At 37.4% G+C, this 25,243-nt stretch overlaps 1 protein-coding gene across 10 annotated transcripts in view; it reads left to right on the forward strand.

The window, feature by feature from the left end:
• RAP1GDS1 (Rap1 GTPase-GDP dissociation stimulator 1) overlaps positions 1-25,243 on the forward strand; it is a 97,378-nt gene that overhangs the window by 55,413 nt on the left and 16,722 nt on the right. For 7 of the 10 annotated variants that reach the window (XM_048054724.2, XM_048054725.2, XM_048054723.2 and 4 more), the window contains 2 exons: positions 14,635-14,781; positions 22,990-23,118. In XM_048054724.2, the coding sequence (XP_047910681.1) occupies positions 14,635-14,781; positions 22,990-23,118 (276 nt within the window). Of the gene's footprint in view, positions 1-9,169; positions 12,455-14,634; positions 14,782-19,593; positions 19,661-22,989; positions 23,119-25,243 lie in introns of those variants that run through there. The other 3 variants (XM_048054726.2, XM_066996394.1, XM_013201077.3) reach the window with 2 other exon arrangements.

Here is a 25,243-nt window from a genome sequence, read left to right on the forward strand (position 1 = left end):
TTCAGGGTCATATATGATGTAAACCTCAGTCCCAGGTGGCACTGGTTTATTTCATATTAGTAAAAGCTACATAACTATTCATATCATTCTTGTTCAATCCACATGTTTCATGAAATACAGTAAAGCCACATGAATACTGGTTTTGAAGAATCAGGTATTGGGGACTGCTGATGCTGACTTTTACAGTTCAGGATTTACACAGTAGGGGAAAGCTGTACTTGTGATGCTCTTTGCTGTACTTGTGAAAGCCTCGTTATGCTCCTCCATGGAACAAAGCAGATGCTGTTAAAATCTACAGTGCACAGTGATGTGTTCTGTATGCCATGTGTTGCTGTGCTCCTGTAGAAGGACAGTTGCTACCTTCCCTGTGTATTTAAATGAGAATAATGAGTAAAGTGTAATAAGACGTCACAAAAATCAAGATTAGCATCCTAGATTTAAGTGGAAGAGGCTATTTACAGTGCTTATTTATTACATCCACCCCATTTTGCTTTGTTTTGTTTGTTATCTTTAAGAGTAATGATTCTGTAGTTAACCTATCCTGGGATCTTACATAAGATGAATACTTTCAATGTGTTTATTATTATAAAATTGAGTGTATTCTCATTTATGACTTACTTACTTATATAGAAATGATTTTTGCATAACAAAGAGCTTTAAAGGATAACAAATACAAGGTGTAGAGGACAATATTTCTAATCACAGATATTGTTATGTACAGATAGTCTTTTTCTTCTCAACTGAGACAAAAGCTTGTGTTACCCCTCTGATAAATGGGGCTCTCATAGAAACGTGGAATACCTCAGGAACTCTATTTTACAATATACACAAGTGATTTTTCACGTCTACCACCCTACAACTTCTACAATGCATGCAGTAATGAAGAAGGTCCTTAAGTCCTAAATCACTGTTAGGCTGAAATTCTGAAATCAAGCCCACATAGAATAGCTCATAACAGCATTCCTATTTATTGAAAGCCCCAGTTATCCTGTATTTCATCCAAGCAAGCATATATCATTTTGTTCAGTGACACTTTCTGTGAAAAGGAGCTAATCAGGTCTTTATTTTAGAGGAAAGTCTTCACAGAGCAGGATGGAAGCTGTGGGCTGTTTTTCGTATGGGCACCCAAAAAAGTGCCCTTCCAGAGGAGGACAATTCCCTGATACTTTTCTCTTGATAAAATGAAAATGGCACTGGTTTCTCAGAGTTCACAGATGCCTGAGTTTCTTCATGAAGGCAAGGCCATTTCCACATAACCACATAAGGAACTACTCCTGCAATGTTCCTGCTGCAGAAAAGGTAATTCATTGCTAAATCCCAGTGCTAGAAGAGGTTTAGTAGCCTTCCACAAAGAAAAACGGGAATTAGGCATGTGCTGACCAGAGACCTTTCTGAATAGATGCACCTCCTCACAGAAAACGTGAAATGGAAAACTGTTGTCTTAATGACAGATTCTCTTCTCCATTAAATTTGAGGTACACGTGGACAGTGTTAGCCCCCTAAAATTATACTGAATAAGCTGTTTGAGCAGGGAAGAAAACACAGGTAATTAAATGCATTTTGTAAACAGTTAAAGACGGAACATAGGTCAAATTTATTCCAAGCAGTCTTGAGAGCGCCTTTTTTAAAGCATTTATGTTGTGAAGAGATCTGCTTTATGTGAGCTTCTGAACGCCAAGAATACGGGAAAACATAATTACAAAGCAGAGTAGAAGGAAGCTTTGTTAGTACTGGTGAGGCTTCTAGTCTCCCAGCCTTCCTCTTATATGCAGAGATGAAAGAAACAATTGAGGCAGCCAAAAAGATTTTAAGTCAGGAGCAATCACAGTATGCAAACTGTTCAGTGCTGTCCTACGATTTAAGAACAGATACATTACTGCGTGTTCCTGTACAGCCTGTAAGTGCTCTGCCTGCTTTATCTAATAATGCCACATACACCTCATCCCCCAAATTTTAGTCATAACAGAAAGTTCCAAGCAAAGAAATGGAGATGTGATCTCTCCGTTCTCCATCCTGCTTTCTCTCCCACTTTATCTACATCATGTACTGAACACAGTCACTTGTACTTCTGTATCCCCAGACAGTGGATTCCATAGCCTTGCTCAGGAACAGAATTATGCCTGAACTACATTACTAGGTGCGAAGATCCTAGCCTACTCATTCCTTCTAACCACCAGTTACTTTTTTTGCTTACAAGCAAAGCTAAATTCTTAGGCATTGTCCAGTCAGCCCATAAGACCCATCTTTCTAGGTGCTTTGCCACTCTTTCTCCATGAAATAAATCATAGCTACCTTTCTACTTTTCTCCTTTCCAAAACCCCATGCCATTTTCACTAGTGCTGCTTCTTCAGTAAGTTTGTTCATTTGGGGCTGTTACAGATGTACAGGTGTTACAGATTTATAGGGCATACCTCCAAAAGTCTTCTGAGTTCCCCCTGCATCTTGGTTCCACATGCAGCATTCAGATCTCATCCCTATTGTTTGTGAAAGGTTGTTTAACATAGCATGGTTCTTGCTACAGAAAGCAATGTTGTAATTCAGAGCATAATGGTTAATTCAGCTGCAGATAAAGCCTAAAAGTGATTTGCTACCATCAGCTCTGGCAGTTAGGATATTAAGATAAAGAACAGCATATCCCAGTTGCAGCTTGTGATCACTTCGTGAGCAGCCTGATGGCTAATACACGCGTCAGCTCTGCTGGCTTCTTTCCCACAAATCTAGGAAAACTCTGTTGACTTGACTCGTGTGACAGGCTGAGTGCTTGGGGAAAGGGAGACTGAGCCCACAGTTTGGGAATTAGGATTGTGTTCTTGCAAGATCCACAGGAGAAACAAAAGCCTGGCTGTAGCCAGCTCTGTAGCCTACTTTTATACACCACACACCAGTGCAGTTTTTGTAGATGATAAATCAGGCCAACCAGATGCATTCTAGTCAAGAATTCTAATGGAAACTGATGCTACATTAAAACAGCAATATTTCCTTTGCAGATGATAACCTCACAGTATTTTTATTATTGTTTATGATACGAGTGCTGTCTTAATCTCAGTGATCTTTCCACAGATAGTTACTACACACTTCAGTTCTGAATTTACTGGTTGACGAACTATTTTCCTTTATTCAACATTAAGCACACTATAGCACCTACTGTAATCGTACTATAAAAGCAATAATTATAAGAGGAGGCAAAAAGCTGAGATATTTAGAGCCTGATTCATACAGACCAGAGGGAGACATTCAGATTGACTTCAGCTGAGACTGGATTAAGCTCTTACCCATTACGAAATAACTCCTCCTTGCTGTTCAAAGCATCCAAATATTCTGAAAGCTTTTAAAGTGAAATAAGCTCTCCATGTACCTTAAAAGGGAAATGGAAAATTTCCCATTCTGCCCTTCCAAAAAATTCATATTAATGGTAGAGCTTGGAGACCTCTTCAGGGAATCTCAGAGCAATTACTATTTGTGCCCATTCAGACCTTTGTTTCTACATGAAACCTCCAGCATGAGTTCATGTTCTCACCAATCACACTTCATGATATAAACAGCTATGGAATTGGAAAGAAACTAAAAATGCCAACATGTTCTATAAAGCTGACAGCTGCTTATCTTCCTTTTCTGCAGGAAATTTACTGGATCCTTTTCTCATTTCCCAAGCCATACATTTCTTTGTTATCTACTCAGTCTTACTGTATTGATGGCAAGACTCCTTGATGTATTTCACTTGTATGGCCTTTCACATAGATCCAAATCTGTCTTGATCCCAGCGTTAACACTCAAACCATGAACATTATACCACCTGAGTTAAAAAGAACTTACATGTGCAATAAATTCTGTATACTCAGCTGCCCATCGTATAAGGATGTACAGACCTCTTTCAGAAGGAAGGCTATGTACGAAAAATAAGAAACTACTTAATTGTACAGTTACATATATCTTTCAGGAGACAAGAATAATTTCAGGATTCAAAGCAGCTGAAAACCAGTCACTTAACAATTAAACATACTGGAAACAAATCAAATTCTTTTTTCTTCGGAAAATGGCATAACCTTTCTCAGTACCATATGGAAAAACAGCAGAATCCTAGAACACAACTGGTGTTGATAGTGGCACAGTACTGGCTAATCATTTTATGAAGGTCACCCTGATTCATGCAGCCAGGCAGCATCGTAGCACAGTCTTTCACTTTTCTTTGTGCTAGATCCTACCAAATGCAAATACCAGCTACTAAGCTGGTTCCCAAGCAGCGTCATGAAATTGAGACCAGAGGCTTTAACTCGTTGCTTGAAAACTGATTGTTTAGATCAGCTTACAGAGATTTAAAATTCTGGTTTTCATTGCACAGCAATACTGTGTTGCCTCTAGATCTGTCCTCTGTAAGGCATGTCTGAGTCTTAGAAAACTAAACCATTTTTAAGTTAAGAGTACACAATAATGCAGTATTTTTTCCAAGCCTCAGCAGTACAAGCATTGCATTAGCAAAAAACTAAGTATACCGTATGCATGCCAACACATATTTTCACAGTAATATTTAGTACTTATCAGTGATTAATCATGAATGTTCTTAGAAAGCTATTAAACAATATCATTCTGATTTACTTATTTTATGGCTGGCCGAAATGGAATCAGAATGAGAGAATCTTCCTAGACCATTGGAAAGAGCCGTTTGAGAGGTGATAAGAAAAACATGAATTCTCATTCTCAGACTATTACTCCTTTCAAATTTATGTTCTATATTTATTCGATGTTTGACCCTACTAAAACAAGTAACAAAATTCTCACGAGTTAAGCCAAAATATAACAACAGTCCACATGGGAAAAAAAATTTACAGCAGATTTTTTCCAATTCCTTACCTTTACCTCCCTCCAGCAGTTTATTCACCAACTGTGAAGTTTGTCTATTACTCATACTCCAACAGGCTCAGAGGCACCTAAAAAAAAAAAAAGGATAGAAGGTGTTTCCATAGCAAGCACTGCAGAAAACAGTTTATTAGTTGAGTGTCTAGATATGGCCAAAGAGTCTAGTTTATTCTATGCTAGAAAAGTAGGCATTATTTGACCAGAAATATCAACTATCACTAAATTAGCAATAGTAGAAAACATCAGCTGAATTACTATGGGAAACAGAAGAAAGAATGTATTAGCATCTTTGCTAAGCATTGTGTATTTGTAATTGGGAGGTAAGAGTTTGTTTGCTTGTTTTTGCTAAGCTTACAAACATCATTCTTCTCCTTTTAACACTGTCTTTTAATTCAGTCTTATTATATAATCATAGCTTTTAAAATAACAATATTGAATATAATATCGTTGCACTCTTGGATCCACTTCTATAGATTTTTGCAACACTGCACCATGAATAATACTGTAGAAGCCAAGCCTTTTAGTTGTTTACATGATAGCTACACAGTTATCTGGTTTTATACAATGTTCCAAACAGTGCAATAACAACACTTAGTCAATATATAATATGCAAACCACTTAAATTCAGTTAAATTTGTTTCATCCATATCTAAGGAATATTGTGCAGCTCTTGGACGCATAAATTGGACACTAGTGGCCAAGAATTGTATTCATACAGTCTATCCTTGATGCAGTAAAGTGCCTGGATATCTCAGCCAGGGTATCAGGACTTTGTTTGGTCAGAAGGTTCTTATAATACTTTTTGGAAACTGGGATAATCAAGAGACTGTGCCCATCAGAGGAAGTTGCAGCCTAAGTATTTGATACAAGACAGAGGACTGGATGCAGCAGAGGGTTAGGTAAGACTACAGATAGTAGCAAGATCATCAGCATTAAAAACAAAGCTGTATTCCTGTCATAGAAGGGGTATAGAAAGTTGGTCTTTGAGCCCCCTTGGTACTGAGACTGCTGACCGTCTGCATAGCTGTCCAGCCAGCCGAATGGCCTGAGGAATCAGGGTGGGTGCCGTAAGTGCCCTGTCTACAGCAGCATTCACATCTCTGTGAAAAAGATTCAGTTCCCTGAGACAGTGTCCGGTTGATTTATCAATGACACCTTGACACCTGGCCTCTTAGTGTGGGCTTTCTGCGGTCGTAGCGCTTTGCTGGTTGCCCTCGAGTCAAATCAGGGGGCTGCCTTCTGCTGAGGAGGTAAACGATTTCCTAAAGCAAAACTTTAATGGTTTTTCCCAAGTCTCATCCCCTGAGACACAAGCATCTCCCCCTGGTCAGCTCCTCGTGCAGGCAGTACTCAGTCACCAGCCCACACGCTGCTTCTTGAAGCTGCTTTAGAAGGCCGCATCTTGCCGCTCCCTGGGGCTTCATGCTGTGGGGCAAGGATCGCACTGGCCTGACACCCAAGACTCCCTCCCAGCTTTTCCCAGTTTCCAGGGCCACTTGTTACTTTCTCACTTCTCTGAGTAATTCTCTTTCTTCCCAGGGCTTAGTAGGATCTGCAAATATGCTTTATGGTGTGGGATTTTTTTGCTTGGTTTCACTTTTTGCCTCTTGGGCTTCTCCCAACCTATTCCAAATCCCCGTGGGCCACACACTTTCTGAGTCTGCTTCTCTAGCTGCTTTGTGGGAGAACCAGAGCTCCTTCAAGCTTCAGCTCTCAGTACTGCTCCTCGCACAATGCCAGGCTAAGCACCTTGCCAGGCTCCTTTCAACAGCACCCAGCAGAAGGGCTCTGCCTTGCACCAGCCTGTGACCATGCCTTGCTCTGTTCACACCCTCGTTCTCGGGCAAATGAAGCTGAGAGACATCATTGCATCCAAGGCCCTGGAGTAAAAAATCTAAATTAATTGATGTGTGCAGATTTATTCTATTAATATCATGAGATGCTATAAATCTCTACCTACGGTTGTAGAAAAACTGCCTGATGCGTTATTGTATAATTGGATTCCATGATTTATTTCATGCTGTATGAAACAAAAAGCATAGGTTGGCTTCAGTTCTGACTTATGTTCTCATAATCCTAGAAAAAATTGTTTGGCTGCAATGAAATGACTCTGGAGTTGCATAGAGTTATAAAATCAGCTGAGGAATCTGCTGTAAGCATTACATGTGGAAAGGAAGGCAGAGGAAAGTGCTGCATTCAGCACTCAGAGCCTTTGCCTGTCTTTTGCATATCTACTATAACTTTTTCATACTGCTTGGTTTCTTTCTGTTTTTTTTTTTTTAATAGAATTTACTAGTAGAAATTACTACACCTTAAAATCTCACTGGGACTCAGGATAAATTGCTTGCCAATACTGTGACTAGTAGTATTTTATGTCTTGTTGCTGAAAAAAAGAAAGTTTCTTCTGTTACATCAAAATCTCAGGCTCACTAGCAGAATTTGACTGGAAGAGAAGTATTGAAAAGTCTTGAACAATAAATTTATCACCATTCTTTTGTCTGAAATCAGAAACACATGATTTTTCTTGTATCTATCTGACAGAAGAGGAATATGAAAATCAAGCAATTTTTTTTTTAAATTAAGGATTTGAACTGGCTTGCATTTGGTTGTTGCACCAGTGGAACATTAGGGACATTGTGTTATTGGCACATTTACCTGTCCCTTCAAACACTCAGCCACACTCCTGACCCTGTAGACAAAAGAAATCCTGTGATATTCCACAGGAAAGATGAAGGCTTGTTAGTATTGATATCCTATGGTCCATTCATTTAACATACTATAAGGAGTCTTCTAAAAATACTGCTAGATCTCCATATGAATACAAAATTTTTAAAACTTATTTGCTGGAATAAACTAGTTGAATACGTGCTATTGAGCACCTGACAGTTCATTTTTAGTAGATTTTTCATCCATCATCTGTCAGTGCGTTCCCCAAACTGAACCAGGTTTTCAAAGCTGTGTGTCTGGTAGCAGCCTCCGGGCCTGTACGCTGCTGCTTCAGTTTTCATTACCCAGCAAATATGCTGGAAACAATTTTATCCAGAAAGACCAATGCTATTTTCAGTCCTTGAAGACACTATATTAAAAGACAGCTCTCTGTTTGCATTTCTGGTTTACTCTTAACCTATTTTAGCAATCAGTTCTGAGACAATACCCTCAGTGAAGCTGGAGTTAGGGCCAAGGATAGATAGCAGCAATATAAGATCGACCAATTACAAGACCGTTCTACTTATCTTTGCTTTAAGCATGACTAATTCAAGATGATTTTTTTCTTCATAAAGGAAAAAAATTTAGGGCTATGCTGATTGATTTTTAATCAGTAAGCAATTATAACAAAATTGTACTTCTGATAATCAAATTCTACTAATTCCTGAAGGAATTAAATAAAGGGAAAGGGATTTCAGAACAAGAAAGAGCAACCCCAAATCAATTTGATCTTTCAAATCCTTAAAAAATGAATCTCAAAGTACAGCATTGCTATGCCCAGTTGCTTTTAGGCAAGTGCACAGAAGATATGGAAAAAGCAGCAAACTGTAACAACAATGCAATATAATTACATGAAGCTTGCTTTCCTTGAAAAAATAAGGTCAATGTAATGCTGCTCTCTGTTCTGCAGCGGGGTTGTAGCTGTAGTCCTGCAGTCAAAGAATTTACAGGGTCCAGAATCCACAGCTTTAAAAAGCATACACAAACAGATTCAAAATAAACAGTAGGGTCAAGTATTAAAATTGAATGTCAGCATTGCATTAAAAGTTCCACCTTTACAGTGTTCACATAGAAAAAAAATAGTAAACTTCTAGGTAACACAAGTGATAATGTTTTCTTCCTAACATCTACATAGAAAATGGGGTTTGCATTAGGTAAGGCTTTGCCCCTAAAATTTAACAGTTTTGTTCTGATAATTTTTTCTATTTTCTTATTGAAAAGGGAAAAAGAGCAAGAGCAAGAGAGCATGTAAGCAGGACCTCTGTTCCTTTGGAGTTCTGCTCCTGCTGCTTTTTCCCCATATATAGTCATAGTATTCTGAATGTCACATCATAACTTCCTCTGCAGCAGCTAGTTTGATGTCACAGAAGATTATGACTTCAGGTGAAAGAATAAGCACCAGGAACAGATGTACAGTAAGAAAAGCCATGCAATTAGGCCCTAATTAAAAAAAAATAATAATTTTTAAAAAAGTAGAAAAATAAATTAAAAATAGAGCATGTAGAAAGAACTCTTTTTTTCCCCCTCCTTGGGCTACTGCAAATTAATTTATCCTAAGGAAAAAAAAAAAAAAAAAAGATATTCTCCAGAAAATACTGGTCCAGTCTAAGCAATATTTTGGTCACAAAGATTGGAGCCAAATGCAATAAAGGTGAAGCACTTCAGTGAAAATAGCAGTATAAAAATTAACTAATATGATCATTACACCCAATTGCAGAGGAAAATAATTTTAAAATTAATGCCTAAAATAAAAGTAATATTTCCATTTCACCCCAAAGCTACTCTCCAGGGAGCTTGGTTTATGCAAATCAGGGACCTTTATCTAACACATCATGCTTTCCCTCACCAAGTTGCACCACTTAACCCAGTGCAACTATTTATGCCAATAAACTTTTGGAGCACATGAATTGGAGAAGAGAGGATTCAGGTTTCCAGTTGCAAGACGAAACCAAAACATTTCAAAAAACAAGTCTTAAAATTTAAAGCCCAAAAGATGATTTTTAAGAAATGCTGTCAAATAGTTTTCTAGCTGATTATCTGAGAAACAGGTGCATTTTTGAAGCCTACATTTATAGTAAACTTTATAAAAACTTGCTAATTTGTGATTTCTGGTACTTTTTAAAGGTTAAATCTATTTTCTGTGTTTCAAGTCTGCAAAACAATATAAGGCCCCTACAGAGAAATGCCATTATATTTGAAATACTATTGTGAATCATAAATTTTGGATTTCAGAATGGAGATATGGTAACAAAGATTTGGGAAAGAACTGTTTGGAAAGCAATGGCACTGTGGCCATTCATGATGTAAAGGTATAAGAGGCAAAGGTAATATGGAGTATTCATATCTTACCTTATTTTGTGAGGAAAAAAATGAACAAGCTTTCAAACAACCCTTCAGTACATAACTACACCAAACATAATTTTCTGTGCTTTTACTTAATTTACTAAATTTCATATTAAAGTAGGCCCAATATGAAAGCAGCAAGCTAATTTAGGGTTTAGATAAAAGAGCATTTAGATGAGCTATTTGCAAAAATATTTTCTGATATCTGTCTGTATTATGGCAGAGGCCTTTGCCTGATGTCACTGTGTTTACAGAAATAATTGCCTCAGAGTAAGTGACAAAAATCAAAGTGCCGGTGCATGTATTTTAGAAATAACTCATTAGCTGTATATAGCTCATGGTTTACATCGTTTTCATGTTTTAAGCTGTAGGTTTGTTCATGTTTTTTTCCTGTTATCTTTTAGTATCCAGTAGTTAGTTTTAAGGTTTAGTAAACCAGGGAAGAAAGCTCAAGGGAAAATGATGCAAACGCATCTTGGGAAAAGCAAATTGAAGCTGTTCAAAATTCATGACATTAAGAGTTCTGGGAGTACAAGTTCAGACTCACAGACTGCATCTGAATTGCTGCAGCTCTGTCAGATACCTGAAAGCATGTTAATGCATAGGAAAACAATTTCTAACATAACGTATTATTTTAGTTACGCATATTGATCATACTGTATCTGTATGGCAACATCTCTTTGTGTTTTTCTTAAGGGTCTTTCATTCTTGGAGCAAAAACATTCTGCAGTACATATACTTGAATGAAGAACAGACAAATCACATGAGCAGAGGGTGGGCACAGAAGATAAACATACTTTGCAGTGTGAAAACAGAGACATGATCAGATTGGAGAAATGGCTGCACCAGCTCCTCTCATCTTGGAAAAGTTTTGGGTTTTTTTTGCAGTAAATGAAGGCTGAACTCCTGTAGGCCCTAATTTATATCAGGTCCCCCACTGACAAACAGTCCCAGCCTGGAGGAGAGCCAAGCATGGGTCCTGAAGAAGCCAAACACCAGTGAGGAAAGGTTGAGATTCTTTAGAGAAATAGGCTTTAGGCTGGCACGTCTTCCCAGGTGACATTCAAGAGGAACAGGTGGACGAGACACTTCCTCCTGTCCCCGTGGCTGAGTTTTAAAGATCTCCTAGTCACGCATTAAAAATAATTTGCTCTTTGGCTGGGGCATCCCTTAGATCACTTGTGACTGGGCCATGGCAAAATTTGACAAGTGTGCGTGGGAGGCATGTGGGCAGTCACAGTAATTTGATAATCCATATTAAAACCCATTTTTGCATAAAACTGAGCAACTAAGGATGGAAAAAAAAAAGACTGTACTAATTCTTAGAGATAGTTGTGTTGGGTTGGACTAAATAACATTGGGGAAATAACTTATTCTATAATAAATCTCACTATACATTTCTTTGTAGGAAAAAAACATCCCTCTGGTCTCCTGGCTTGTTTTCACTCTGGCATCTTTAAATGGCATCATGCGTACTCAAAAAAAAAAAATACAACAGCATTGCCCTTTGTGAGCTGTAGAGAAACATTTTTAAGTAGAAATGTGAATGCTTATTAACTGTTCAAACGTTGATCTCATAGGAATAGCAAATGTTTATTTTAAAAGGTCACAGGAAAAAAAAAACTTCAACACAGCTTCTGGGAGGCTGGAAGCACTTTAAGTGTGGGAGTTCATAGAGCTGCTGAACTGCAAGGTAATAGCTGGACTGAGAACAAGACACAGCAACATGCTGTGGTCTTGTTTTGACTGTAAATGATTTGGAACTCGGTGAGTATTCTTGTGTGCAAAATCTGTTTCTTAGCGATAGAGCAGGGAGAAGCGAGTCCGTAATAAGTACGTGTAGCACTCTGAGTCAGAAATACACTTTTTGCTTGGGGATGCAATGGGGTGTCGTAGCCTGAGCGTGGAGTGGGTAGTCAGGACCTTCAGAATCTCCCTCCTACACCTGGTGCAGGATTCTTTGTGGCCCTGCACTAATGAGCTGAGTTAATCCTCTTGGGCATATGAAGGCAGCACCAGGAGATCCTAATTATAGTGCTAGCCCAGGTCTGCTCTTTATCCAGCTTCCTTGGGCAAAAAAGCAGCTACACAGGGTGAGCTCTAGCATGGGAAAGAGGTACAGCAACAAACTCAATTAAGGTCTCTCTCCTACTTTAATCTACCAGCTTATGCAGTCATGTCAAAGACTGGCACTTATATCCTGCTACCTACCTGGGAGGAATCCTGAAGTTCCTACTTTTTGAGTACTCTGTACAGACAGACTGTTTCTTGGAGTGAGATTTGTTGCTGAATCTTTCCTCCTTAGTTATGCTGTTGGTACAGTGGAAGCTGATTATCTACCCAATGAAAATATTGTGTGGGTAAAAGTGTTATCATACGTCTGAAGTGAGAGAGTACCATATACTTAAAACATAGCAGTTCTTGATCTACAACTTATTTGACAAACCAGAGAGAGAATGGAAGTAGAAGGATGTGTGAGTTCAGATCTTCAGTTGTTCTAAGGTATTACTGCACAATTATTTTCAGTGGAGTTGTGCCAAATTCCACCCAGGTAAGGAACTTGGCTTGTAACTGGTTTTTTTTTTGTGTGTGTGTGTTATTATTTATTTATTTATAACCTTTCTTTCCAAACCCTCATCAGACTGTACCTTTATATTATTTGTTGTTTAAATATTATATATGCAGTTCCATACCAAGACATGGAAACTAGCTCAACACCTGATTTTTATCTCACGCTTAATTTTATCATGGTTTTAGTTTGCTGACTTTAATTCCATTGTAATAATTTGAGAATGATATTTGGTCTATTTAATCCAGAATTGGTGATTCTGTTTTGTTTTGACTCACAAAAGAGGTGAGTCAAATACAAAATCATGTAATTGCATAACTTTTGTAATCAAAAAAAGTTCTACATGAAGAAACATAAAACAGTATGCTGGAGTATTAAAGGAAAGTTTATTTTTTTTATTTTTTCTCTACTGATTTGATAAACATAAGTGCTTAATCTGAACAACTGTATTGTCTTTCTATATTATGCTGTAGAATTTTATTTCACTTCAGCATTATGCCTAAGTTTATCACTGCATCAGGGATGAAAGAGGTTTATTTTTTTCATGTTTCTCCTTTTTTCACACTCCATCCTTGATACAGAAGTGCTTACCTTGAATTTAATAGAATCATAGCATAGCTTGGGTTGGAAGGGACCTTAAAGATCAAAGTTCCAATTTGTTTGGCTATAAATAGATTCCAGGTTCTAATTTTTCAAACTGAAATATACATACCTGAAGTGAATCACATTCCTCGAATGTCCTGAGCAGGTCAGAGGTGGAGACAGTCATGGCAGTGACATTTTTCCTCTTCTGCATGTCTAATTTCATGGTTATTCAGCAAAATGCTTATGACTGTGGTAATAAATATAATAGTTAAGATCCACCAAGAATTTCCCTTCCAACTCCACTCAGTAAATTATCTGAAGTCCCTGCATATGCCCCTTTATATGTATATACACACTATAGTTCTCTCTCCCTAACTCAAGGGGTATAAGAGGTATAATATGTCCCTTATAAATAGCATTGACAAGAATTGGAAGATTTAGAAACTTACAGAGCTCTGGAACACTTCTTAGTGGAAGATTGTATCATAAATGAGGGTAACCTTGGTTTTCATACTGAATGTGCTGTAGAATTAGGAAACCTCAGTATCTCAACCTCCAAGCATGATGGGGAGAGAAGAGTATGATAAGAGTGCTGAATAGCAAAGGAAAGAGGAGATCTGTTGTTGGGCCATTAAGAAAGGGAGGGGAGGGTGTTGGTTTTTTGTTCTTTTTTTTTTTTCCCTCTAACTTTAGTGATTTTTTTCCGCTGAAGATCTTGTTTTCATCCAGATTTTTGAGTTGGTTCCAATTGTAACTCACTTGGAAAGCTCTCCTTTTGGAAGCCATGCAATTAAGGTTATTGACTGTTGTCTATTGCCGACTGCCTGCTGGGAAAGGAAGCGGTATTGTTGATTACTGTAATAAAGGCCAATTTTTCCTTTATTCATACACTGATAAATCAAATTGGATTTGTTGTACAGAGTTCCATACAAAGATTATGGTGTGTTATTTATGAAACCTCAACACTGTAGTCTGTTGCTGATGCAGAGTGAATTTTTCTTTTAGCCATACAAAAAGAATCTGATCATGGTATTAAATTCCAGGTATAGAAGTACGAAGAACATTCTGTGTGGCAGACTGAGTGCATGAACAGAGTTTGTCACTGAGAACTAGTACCTCTGGTCTGCTTTGTCCATTTTTTCCCCGTCTCCCATTGCTCATGGTGTGTTCTCTATATTTTGATTTCTCAATCTGCATAACAGTAAGAGCAATTTACCTGATCCACAAAGCCATAAGGATGTATGGACTAGGCGTTGCAAAATGCTCAGCACCTTCTTCTGCATAATCCAATGTGAATCAGAATATTATTTATCAGCTTCAGGGGCTCTGCCTCAAACTAAACTTCTTTACAAAGGTATTAGTGCCAAGTGGTTAATTCATTTTGTTGTAGATGTTTTCACTTTCCTAGCTCTGTTGCACTAAAAGCTGGCCCTTGAGCATCTCTACAGATGAATTTGACAACACTGGAGAAATTACTTCACTGTTTAAAGAACTTGCTTTGTATAATTACTGTCATGTTTGGGACTCTATGGTGGGTTTTGGTTTCATTTTTTTTAATGTAACTCTTTGTTTTACAGATGAGGGCAGGAACGCAGTTGACCATGCAGGTGGTGCACATATTGTAGTAGACCATATAAGGTCACTGTGCAATAAGACAGATCCAGCCAGTGAGAAGCTCTTGACTGTCTTTTGTGGCATGCTGATGAACTATAGCAATGAGAATGGTAAACAACACCAAAAACTTGCTTTATGTCTACCAGGAGAAAAACCCCATCAAAAGAGGGGGAAAAAAAAAAGATAAGCGTTAAAGTCAACTGTAGGTTTATGTTGTGGAAACTAACACTAAGTTATTTAAAAAGATCAAGTAACTCAATTCATATATACAATTTTCCATTTCAGTAAAGTCATGTTCCAAAAATACTATCTTCCTGAGGCAAATCCATATAGCAAATCATATAAAGATTTAAAGTCAACATTTGGAATTTACTTGTGTCTGAAAGCAATACAGATTTGCAGAAGTAAACTAGATGGTTACATTAAGTCCTCTTTTTCATTTAGTATCAAGTGACACTATAATACTGATTTGTCCCAGGTATTCTTCTGTTGAAATTTGGAGTAAATACGCTAAACAGTTCATTTTTCTCTGTGAGAAATGTATACAAAAACATGTTACTTTCATCTAATATAAATGGGGAATAATTTATGTTTATGTCTAACAGTATTCTGTGCCTACAAATTATAAGTGGATGTTCTTTATCACATTAAGTAGAGGTGTTTAGGGCCTGGGACAAAAATCTAAGACAGTAGCTTAAGTGAGAAATCCTTGACCACTGAGGCTGAGAAAACACTGTTCTACAGTACTTGTACAAACATACTGCTGTTCTAGTACCTAGCTTGCAAGCATGCAAGTGTGGTAGTATGCCAAGGCACATTTTATAGCATTCACATATTTCCAGGTTTTTCTAAATTGGGATTTCTAAGAAAATGGGGAGAAATGTAGAAAGCTGAATAGAGGCTGTTCTCCCAACTTGAAATGGCACAGATTGCAAATGTAGTCAGCTAATCACATTGTTTCTTCAATCATGCCCATTTCCTAATTTGTAGTCTTTTATCTTAGGAAGAAATAGCTTCTGTATTAGCTACTTACCATTGTAATTTATCAGTTCCTGTAACTCACTTTCCAAACCTGTGTCTCCCAAACTCTCCTGCTTTTGAGGAAGGTCCTTAGGTTTAATTTTTTTTTGACCTTTACTCTAAAAATTTTTAATCTACTTTACCATCTCTTCTGGTATAGCTTTTCCTTGTGTGTTTTCTGCGCCATCTCTCCAGAGCTCTCAGCTCTTAGTGTTACTTTTCTGCCTCCAAATATCACTGCTGTATATGTCTCATTACTTTCTCTTGTTCTTGCGTTCTTTTTCTCTCCTCTTTTCCTAGTACTATCCAAGAATACTTGTTTACAGTACTTCTGCCTTCTTCACCAAATAACAGCTTTCTAGCTCCTTTATTTCATAGTTTTCAGGAACTTTTTTGCTTGATGTCTGTGTGTCACATTTTTCTGAATTTTATAGAGTTAACTCTAAATTTCCTTTATTTGTTAAGTTTTTTTGAGCAAATAGATTTTCTCACCTATAAGCTGCCACAATCCTCTGCATTAAGACTAATAAGCATCCAGTATATTTGATAGCTCAAGACAGACCAGTCCCAAAGTGCTGTGTAGAGATACTGCATCAGTTTTGCTTCAGTGACCAAGCTCCTAGCAAATCTTCCCTAGGTAAACTAAAGATAAATCTCCAAGATAACAGTTTAACTGTTAAGAACATTGAGTAAATGACTTATCCCATCTAGTAAGATAGCTTGTTCTGATGCAATCAATAAAGCAGTTGTATAGTTCAGTGTCAAATAGGAGGATTCACTAGCTGCTCTCTACTCTGCTAAATGACATATTTTCATCTCACATGAACTAACAAACTGATAACAATGCTCGCAGGATCTACTGAAGCGGTGTCAGAAGTGAGAAACACTCCCAGCTCCTGATTCTGGCTGCAGACCACTGCCCTGTCCCACCACCACATCAGGGAGGAATGCTGGGGACTTTCCAAATCCTCACCTTCAGTCCATGTACTTGGTGGTCTCTGTAAAGGACCTTTCTGTAGGCACCCAGCACCTGTGGGTATGCTGTGTATTCTCTGGTCCTGTAGTTCCACTGTGGCCAGTGAGTCTGCCCACCAGCTGTGGCAACAACTGAATTAAACTCTGAATTTTATTTTTTTTTTGAAAAAAAAAGAGCTTTAAGAAGAAAACTCAGGAACATGTGCGTGGTGAGACAGGTAGTTGGCCTGTCTTGCCAGATTTGTTTTAAGAGCCATAGGTACAGCTGTAGCACAGTTGTGAACTGCTCTGAAAATACTACCTACAAACCATATTATATGTTCAGTACAGCAGTCTGTGTCAAATGTAAGCCCAAGAAAAGCGCTTACTTCCACATATTGCAGCATCAGGTGGATCATATGCTAGGTAATTCCAGTTCTTTACTGACCTGTTAAAGAAGCAAACTCAAATTGCCCTGACAGTGAACTGTATGCACAGATTAACAAATACTGTTTTCAGGATTTACGTGCAAAAACTCAATCCCATGTTACCTACGAAGAAGATAAACACTGTATTGGTTTTACTGAGAGATGAGAAGTGTGAGATTGCATCCTAGAGCCCCAGATTGCTTTGCCTGTAGTTATGGAAACAAATTGGGCAAAAATAAAAAAGAATACTAGAATCATGAGAAGGAAGTGTTTCAGTCTTTGAAATAGCACTTCTACCTTCTGTTTTATTGTTTTCCCTGCTTAGCATGCTATGAAACAAAGTTGCAGGTGGGGACTTTGAAGATTCCTTTACTGCTTTTAATGACTCACACTCTTTCAAGTTGCAGTAGCTGTCCCCGTAAGGATGATTACAGTGTATTTGGTTTAGTTATGTTTAATTATCTGTGAACACCCTAATATTTTCTAATTCTTAGCATTTTATGAGCAAAGAGCATATAAATTGTTTATTTGATTCTAAACAGCTCACTATTCTCAGTCTACTAATTGCCCTCTTTTTCCAGTAGTGACTACTTTATTTTTAATAGCTATAAACTACCTTCTTTTTTTTTTTTTTTTTTAACACTAGAGACTCATTCTAGAGTGCTTCGTGTTTTTGAATTAGCATAGGGCATTTACCACACATGAATTTTACCAAAATGGCAACTAAAGTGCAGCTACAAGTAATATTTTCTTTTCCTAACCAGAGCAAATTAGTGTTCTTGTATCTTGTACTAGTTCTGGACGCTCAGCTTGCAATTGTAACTCCATTCATAACGTTGTTGTCTAAGCTTTAAAACTGAGATTTCCTTTGTAAGGTTCTTGTGCCATCTGCTCGTGTTCTGGAATTATTTTTGCCTGCTGTCTCTCAATCCTTCGTTTGCTTCCTTGGTATCTTATCATTTCATTAGGTGCTACAATGTTAACAGAACAAACTTGGCTTTGGCATCTCTTCCTGTTCTTTTAAGTTTAAAAAAAAAAAGTGTTGATTTTTAATTGCATTGCTAGAAATCAGAGGGATTTTTTATGGGATGCATCCCTTTGTCTTCAGCCTGGGATTATCTTGACCCTGTCTGTCTTAATCGTATTTTAATACCTGTTTTCAGTCAGACTCAAATAGCTCATCCCTGCTTTCCATTATTAGTTCATAAAATGCGAAGTTGCAGGTATGGCTAGGAATGAGACAAGTGTGTTTGTGAATGTTTTTGCTCGTGGCATAATTTCTGTAAAGAAGCAAGTCTTGACAAAAGCCTGTAGCAATTATTTCTTTGTCAAGCCATGCAAACTTTCTTTAGGGAACAGAGCAACTGTGCTTTAAAACAGCTGTTTTGTATGTGATCAGTGTGTTGTTACACTTCTCCCATTCTGAAGACATATTGGTACATACAGTCTCTATATAGCTACGAATCTGCTTAAGAGCAAGAGGCAAAGCAGGCTTGGATAAAGAGTGAAAAACTAATAACTAATAAAACTAATAATCACATGCAAAGAGTCACATAAAAGAGCTAGTGACATGAGTAGTTATTCTGCAGATCTCATAATCCTGTGACCTAAGACTATTTACAAGTTAACGGGATCAGTCTATAAGGTAGCTAATTGTCTCTTGAGACTTACAAAACAAATCACAAAAGCATTTTTAAATGGAAGGAAGAACTAGGTCAATTGGATTCTTAGGTAGTCAAACTGTAGATCAGAAGTCAACTGGATACAGTATGCATGTGTGAAAGTACATATATATATTTACGTATGGATATATAAAGAAGTCTGTTTATAGATTACTTTCTCATCTCATTTCATATTAAACTTTAGTCTGTCAAAGTTGTCTTTTTCATTCAGTGCCTTTGTAAAATGTAAAATTACGATGTTAAATCATACAACTGCCAAGCTTTTCTTATTCTCACAAAACTCTTAGTGACTGGAATGAATGTTGGGGACTGTCTTGCATTGTTTACCATCTACAGAAGCTATGTAAATATACAAGGACTGAAAGGGAGATTTATGGTACCGTGATCACGGTCTAATAGCAATATTTCAACATTTCCTTCTAAGACTTACCTTTGCTAATTTTCATGCTTGCCGTGGTTTTTGTTTCATTTACATCACAGCTAAAAATGTTTAGCATGCTTTCAAGTCCTAAATATACCTAAATGCAAAGTAATCTAAAGCATGTAAAAGCAGATAAGAAGTATGTTTGTTTTTTTTTAATGATAGTGAGGTATGTTATATGATGATTTAATTTAACATAGATGTGGGGGTCACAAGCAGTTGTGTTGGTTTTTTTTAGGGTATGAATTTATGTCACCAATTTGTAGAAAACATTAGTGATATAATCACTGTTACTGATAAAACACAAAATGACTAGCTGTTTTCTGAAATTCTGTCCAAAATCAAACAGTAGCCTAAATCAGCATTTTGAATTCAAATGCCCCCAATAAAGTTCTCAATTTGGGATATTCTCCTCAGATCTTACTCTTTGGAGTTTCCATGTGTGTCACCGAAGGACATGGAGCCATTGAAATTCAAGTTTTAGGTAGGTAATTATTTGTGCTGGCGCATGTATTGATTGCCTTTTATCTACCTGTATATGCATCTGTGCAGCATCACTATCAGTGCTTTTCTGCCCCGAGAGAACACGAAGGCGTCTAACTAGTGCAACATTTGATAGCGGCGTAAAATTTGAGAGAGTTTTCTTTTCTAGCTTTAAGTCAGAAATTCAGAAGAGGCATTCGGTTTTTCATGCTTCCTATTCAGTGTGCACCAAGTTCTGCTTAGGAAGCTGATAGAAATGTTGTTTCATCCTGAGACACGATGTTGCAGGGCCTCGTGGTTTAGTTTAGCCCTGCATCAGGCAACTTCTTGTAGGATGGATTCATATTTCCCCTGAGACTGTCTCCTGCCCTAATAGGGCCCTAACACTTCATGCAGCGAAGGGTCGACATTACACAGTTATTCCAGGTTACCCAGTCCGTGCTCTTTCACAGGAGAGCCTGAGAGTTGCTGCTGGTCTCTGTTCTGCAGGCTGAACCATTCCAATGTTTTTAATTTCTCCAAACTAAAAAGTGCTGCAGGTCTCCATACTGGTGAGAAGCTTATTGCTTTTCTCCTCAAACTTCACGCTACACTCATTTACCTCAGGGCATCACATAGGGGCAAAATTCAGATGAAAGAATCTTTTTGTTAAAGATGTCTACAATTTCCCCCCAGCATTACTTTCCTTATTTTTTTTTTCCTTTAAGCAATATGAAAGAAAATATTTCATCAGGAGAATGCAGTTTTGCAAGTTTACCCTTAATAGAATTTGCTCTTGCATTTAATAAAGAAAGAGCCTCCTATTGGTGATAATGACAGATATAAAAAACAAATTCAGAATTTGTATGGGAAGCCCAGGCTTAATTATGGCAAATAGCTGCTGTCGGCCTTACACTTTTGAAGGTTTTGCCTCCTGTGCAGCTTTGTGACTCACAGGGTTGTCCTATCTTTGTCAGAGGAGAAAATATATCCTGCTTACCACAGCTAAGGCATCGATACAGTGCCTGAATTTTCCCTTACTGGCAATTCTTGATAGCCCGTTCCCACACTGTAGGCCATTCCTGTGCTCAGGTGCAGTCCTACACCGGTGAAATAACTCTGGTATGGAGTCAGATGCAACGCCTGACTTTTAAACCAGTACAATTATTCTTTCGTGGTATATTTTCTTCTTCCTTTTTTCCTATTAGGGATTTCTAGAGTCCCTTAAAGCAGTGCACTCTTGAACAATATATCCTTCCATTTAGCTCTTAAGATTCCTTTTTTCTTCCAGGGTTGGATATTGTTTCCCTTTTTCCACTCATCTTTTCCTCCAGACTTTTTGTATCTATTGTGTTAAGAGAAAGACAGCAGAAAAAAGCACTGCTCAAAGTACAGAGTTTGTGTTTCTGGTGTCAGAATGCTTTGCCAAGTGAAGCCCATAGAGATTACTCAAAGAGATTCTCTCTTTGTCCATTAGAGTTGGATGAAGTGATTTTAGAGTGACTAAAGGCATAGTCTAGTAACAAAGCAACTTCTTTCCACGTAATTTTCTATGGCATTTGTGGTTTGTGTCTTTGTTCTCCTACTCTCCATGACTACCAATTTTCCTTCAGCATTTTTAAGCGTCTGCAGGGGACAATCACAAATCAAGGAGAAAAACAGATTATTTACCAGTAACTTGAGTTCTCCTACACAATCATTTTCTCCAAAGAACCATTCCTCCACCCTCCCCCCCCCAAGTTTCTCTATTAAGACTTAGATTTTTCAGTTTGGAACGAAGTAGGAGGGCATTGTGTAGTGACTCACACGTCTGCTGGAGGTAAAATGGCATTCAATGCATGCGCTAGTGCAATTTGTACTTACCTGAAATTTGACAACTTCAACAGCTCTGTGATGTCTGAGGTGGTGTTCTCATAAATCTCTCTAAAGACCATGAATCTGTGGAAGAGGTAATACCCCCAGCCCACCCTCCCACCTCCCCCCCAAAAAAAAGGAAAATTCAGTTACTGGTAAGTAATACAGTTTTATTGAAGACATCAAGCCATAAGGATTCCTGTTCATCCCCAATAACCTGTAATAACTGCAACGTTTACTTATTTAGTGCATCAAATTGATGATTATTCAAAAAGTGTTTTTACTAAATATAAATGAACTAAACATTCCAAAATCTTTTCATAATTTTAATTACATGAAAATTTCAAATGCACTTGGCAGAATCTTGAAGGCAAAGAGGTTTCTGAGAGCATGAGATGATACTAAATCCTCTAGACTTCAGTTGCAAGATGTTTTTATCTCCCTATAAAAATTGCAATTTCTATGGCTCTGATTCCACAGATGTAAAAACTCCAACTGATTTCAGCTGCTCAGAATGAATTCCTTAAATAATAATAATAATAATAATTCCCCCTGTAGGGCTTGATCCAAAGCTAAATGAAGTAATAGAATTCTGTTGAATTCACTGGGCTTTGGATCCTTATCTTTTGAGTGTATAACATTTAAACGTAGTTAAAGTGTTTAGAAATAAAGGAAGAAAGATGCTTAGGAAAATTACTTAACATCTGGTGTGTTCATGTCTGCTTCATTCTATTCAACTGTGAAACAATGTTTTTCTTCTTTGCTATGTTATAGGTAAAATGTGTAAGAGAAAATATGGTTATAAATACTCCTTTAAAACAATCATGTTTCTGCCTAACTATCAAAGCACCTTTCTATTTGCAGACATCTAGGAGCAATAACTTTCTTACTTGTAAATACTATAAACTTTCATCCTATGCAAGAAATTATCAGAATGGCTTCTAAGGACTTTTCTTAAACCTTCCATTTTTTTTGTCTTTATTAAACTTTCTTTTTTCTCAAGCTCCTCATAATCTACATTGTGACTTCCTGTGTTTATAAAACTTTTCATGTTTATTTCAGTACCAGTTTATATTCATTCTACTTTTAATTTTCCAGTTTTGATCTTTAAGAGATAACAGTATATAGAACCATGCTCTCAGATAAATAAGTTTTTCAGTGATGTAGTTTTGTTTGATTTCAGTCAGTCAGTCTCAGTCAGCTAAGAATCAAACCCAACATATATTAGGAACCACAAAAGGACCAGTAGCTGCATAATTCACAATACCTAACCACCAGAGCAGGAGGGGATAATTCTGGGAAGGTGTCCCATTGCCAGGGGAAGGGGGAATTCTGAGTCCATATCCCGTGTCTGGACCAGATCCTAGTGTAGAGGAGACAGCCATTTTAATGCTGCTTAGGCTAGAAGTTGCTTTGTGTGAAAAATGCTTTTTTGATTTAAAGAATAATACTACAAACAGAAATACTAACTCATTGTTATACTTTCTTTTTATGTAGATACCCTGCAGTCACAGCTTATCAATATGGGTGTTATTCCTACGTTAGTGAAATTGTTGGGTATTCATTGCCAAAATGCAGCTCTGACAGAGATGTGCCTTGTTGCTTTTGGCAATTTAGCAGAACTTGGTAAGTCCACAATATTAATCTCAAATTTACATACAATTTTCTTAAAGTTAAATATTAAGAATAACAAAAGTCTTGCACTGATGCTTCTTCCATTCCTTCTGGTACATTCAAAATTTAAAGCGAGCAATTTCTGCTTATCTCTAAAACCCATAGTTGTCTCTTTCCTTCAGTAACTTAAATTTATTTGGGTACTTAGTACACCTTATGTTTTATGTTAATGTTCTTCAATGCAACTAGGCACATTTTAAATCACCAACAGTATTTCCTGAGCAGTATTTCCTACTTACAGTGAATTATTTATTAATAATATAAATAATGTATCCTGGTGCAGCTCCACAACATTGTATCAGGATTAAATTGGGCTCATGGAAATCACTGAATGAAACTGAGACAGGCACAGTTTGTAAATCTGCCTGTACAATATTCTTTTAGGTGTTGAGTTTTAACATGTAGTAGACTAAATACTTGCATATATAAATCATGAACAGTACCAAGCTAGAGATGGTATTTTTAAAAAGTTCACTTACAACTTCATTTAAATTGAAGTTTGTGATCGTGCTTTGATCCAGAGCCTTTGCAATTGCATTGATTTTCATTGGTAAATGAAAACTAAGTGTAAACCAGCAGGTTATTAGGTCCTGCGTTTTATCATTTGTGTTTTACATTGGTGTTGTTCTTTTGCTAACCTATTTTGTAGAATTCTAGTCTTCTATTTTTTATTTATTTACTTACTCCGGAGCGTAATAATATAGCAGTTAGGATCATCATCCTGAATTTCAAAGGACATTCAGCAATTCAAAATGTGAAAAATGTATCTTTGAGTTAGTACTATTTGGAGGCCTGAAATTATTTAAAGTGACGTATGTTCATAGTTTTCAAGGCCAGAGGGAATATTATGTCTTCATCTACTCTAGTCTGATCACACACGTAATACCTTTATTCAGAGGAGGCAAGTTTGCATAATAAAACAGCAACAGAAAGACTCATCATAATAGCACTAACGAAATGAGCAGATCAGAGATCTTCAAGATAGGCACTGTGTATTGTGTCTGCACAGGAGAAAGTGTAATACAACTCATTTATTGGAAGCTCTAGTGCTGCTAAAACACAACTAAATCCATACGGATATTAAATATAATAAATGGTATCTTTGCTGAGAATGCCATTTCCTTTCCCTGTTTGGGAAGAGCCAGCACTGTCCAGCTGAGCAAAAAGAGCCATGAGAAAGAAGCTCAATGGCAGCCACTTCCCTTCCTGTTCCTGGGTGGTGAAAAATAATGCTTGTTGTATGAGATTGGCACAAAATTAATTTAGCTTGTAATACTTTAATCTCCCTTAAGCAAAAGCTTAGTCAATCACATTGTAACCGTAATATTTTATTTTTGCCTTGTAACTTCAGGGAGTTTTATTGTTAGGTTGTCATCTTTCATCACTTAGAAAAGACAACTGCAATCCACAGATCCCTTGAGAAACATTAAATGAAACTCTTATTCTGTGTCAAAGCAGGGCAAAAACCCAATAGAGAGTAGTAGTTGTGCTTTTATAAATACTGGAAAGGTCAAAAATCCACTTAGAATATGCTACACAGTCTTACATATAGAGAGAAAACAACGATGGGATGTATGGAAAAGGGGCTAGGTCAGTCTGCAGTTCCTGCTTATCCCCAGTCCTTGGTCAATCCTACATTTAAAATAATCCCTAACGATCCATTAGAGCAGTAGCAAAGGTGCTGGAAGGTTTTTTAACTACAGATGGTCCTCAGGAGGTGGCAACTGGAGAATGCAGAACACCAGTTCTACCATCTGCATCCCCTGTAAAACTGCCAGTGAAGAAGAATAAGATGCAGGCGATGGAGGAGGAGATGCTTTTGTTGAATCTACAATGTGTGAAGAACCATTATCTGCTGGCTATCCTCCTTGTAGCAAGCTAGCCTGTCTGCAAAGCTGCCTTATGTGATCTGCGCAGTATAAAACAGCCATATACAGATTTCAAAGGAAAAGTCACCGTTGCAAAACCATGTAAAAATTAAAGCTTTCAGTATGACTCTTCATCTCTCCCATGAAAAATGCAGTATATAATCTGTGATTCTTCCTGTCAAGCTGAGGGTAATCAAAGACTTAATATA

This window comes from Anser cygnoides, chromosome 4 (assembly GCF_040182565.1).
Source record: "Anser cygnoides isolate HZ-2024a breed goose chromosome 4, Taihu_goose_T2T_genome, whole genome shotgun sequence".
In the NCBI taxonomy this organism is placed as follows: domain Eukaryota; kingdom Metazoa; phylum Chordata; class Aves; order Anseriformes; family Anatidae; genus Anser; species Anser cygnoides.